At 67.7% G+C, this 1,720-nt stretch overlaps 1 protein-coding gene across 1 annotated transcript; it reads left to right on the forward strand.

Moving 5' to 3' along the window:
• Positions 1-22: 22 nt before the first annotated feature.
• On the forward strand, positions 23-1,307 carry KRTCAP2 (keratinocyte associated protein 2). Its single transcript, XM_014961223.1, has 5 exons — positions 23-56; positions 187-365; positions 480-543; positions 846-912; positions 1,100-1,307. The coding sequence occupies exons 1-5, from the start codon at positions 23-25 to the stop codon at positions 1,218-1,220; spliced, it is 465 nt and encodes a 154-aa protein (XP_014816709.1). The 3' UTR covers positions 1,221-1,307.
• Positions 1,308-1,720: the final 413 nt, after the last annotated feature.

The following is a 1,720-nucleotide window of genomic DNA, read 5'->3' on the forward strand; positions in this document are numbered from 1 at the left end:
CGGGGGGACGGGGCCCGGGGGGATGAGGGACGGGACGGGACCTTGGGGAGGCCGGGGCGCGTGAGGGGCTGGACGGGACCCCGCCGGGGAATGGGGAGCTGAGGGGTGGCCCAGGGCCCGAGGCCTGCGGGAAGGCCTGGCCCCGGGGGGCGACCTCGGCCCCGCGGTGCCGGTGGTCGTGCTGAGGCGGGCCCGGGTCCCCGGCTCCAGCCGTAGGCACGGGCACCTCCCTGGCGCTCTCCTCGCTGCTCTCGCTGCTGCTCTTCGCCGGGATGCAGATGTACAGCCGGCAGCTGGCGTCCACCGAGTGGCTGACCATCCAGGGTGGGCTGCTGGGCTCCGCACTGTTCCTCTGCTCCCTCACCGTATCCTTTCTGGCAGCGGGCACCGGGACCGGGGGGGTGTGGCAGGTCCCGGGGGTGGGGGGGCTGCGGAGACCAAGGCCAGGGGCCTGTTGTGTCCCTTAACTCTCCAGCCAGGCCTTCAACAACCTGGAGAACCTCGTCTTTGGCAAAGGATTCCAGGCCAAGATCTTCCCCGAGAGTAAGTGCTGCCGGGGGGTGGGAGGAGGGGGAACGCACTGGCCGTGCTGGGTTTGCAAGGGCCCCACAGCATGACCCTGTCCCTGCTGTTGGTGACCCTGTCCCTGCTGTTGGTGACCCTGTCCCTGCTGTTGCTCTGCCCGTGGGGCCAAAGGGACCCAGCCCTGCCCCAGGGGAAGAGTCCAGCCTGGCAGTTCCCCCCCATCCTGCTGCACCACTGTGGCCTCAGCCCCTCCTCTTCTGAGACTGATGTCTTGGGGCAGCACAGCTCTATCTTTTACCTCTCCTGTTTTTCCTCCACAGTCCTCACCTGCCTCTTGCTGGCTCTCTTTGCCTCTGGCCTCATCCACCGAGTCTGTGTCACCACCTGGTAAGTCCGGAGCCTGCCCCCAGAGGGTGGGCAGCACCATCGTGCCACTGTGGCTGTTGCTGGGGACCCCTGGGGTGGCAGCATCAGGCACCACGGAGTGGGGGGGTCAAACAGGAAGGTGTCAGTTCTGTCCGGGAGCATTCCTGTCTGCTGACAGCTTGAGCAGCCTCTTCTCTTCTCCCCACAGCCTCATTTTCTCCATGGTTGGCCTCTACTACATCAACAAGATCTCCTCCACCCTCTACCAGTCTGCAGCGCCCGTCGCTGCTCCTGCCAAGGCTGTCGGCAAAGGCAGGAAGAGGAATTGATATCCCACCACCCCTCCCAGGGCAATCCCCCTGCACCCCCAACCTGGCCTGGGGCTCCCAGTTCCCCAATAAAGCCATTTCTTTGTAGCTGGGTTTGGTTCCTTCGCCGGCTTGTGGCCCAGGTGTGTGTCAGTGTGGCTGAGAGCGGTGCCACTCGCTTGCCAGGCTGCGGCGGAGTCTGGGGGGAGCTCTCTGCCTCGCCGGTGCCACGGGGGTCCTGTGTTCCCAGCTGCCGCCCAGCAGCGGTGCCGGCACAGCCTTAGGCAGATCCGTGCTCCCCCTGTCCCAGGTAGGGGGGGGATCCCCCAGTCCCCGGGGCCGCTCCTGGGGGAATGGCGGTGGCCGTGGGAAGGGACCGGCCCTGTCAGCCGTGGGAGGGCCGGCCAGGTCTGCTCCCACGCCGCCCTCCCAGCACCGCCGGACGCGGAGGAAACCAGATGCTTCCGCCGATCGGGCCCCGCGCTTCCCGAGCACCGGGCGGGGGGGGAGGCGCCCCGCCG

Source organism: Calidris pugnax, unplaced genomic scaffold (genome assembly GCF_001431845.1).
Source record: "Calidris pugnax isolate Ruff unplaced genomic scaffold, ASM143184v1 scaffold371, whole genome shotgun sequence".
In the NCBI taxonomy this organism is placed as follows: domain Eukaryota; kingdom Metazoa; phylum Chordata; class Aves; order Charadriiformes; family Scolopacidae; genus Calidris; species Calidris pugnax.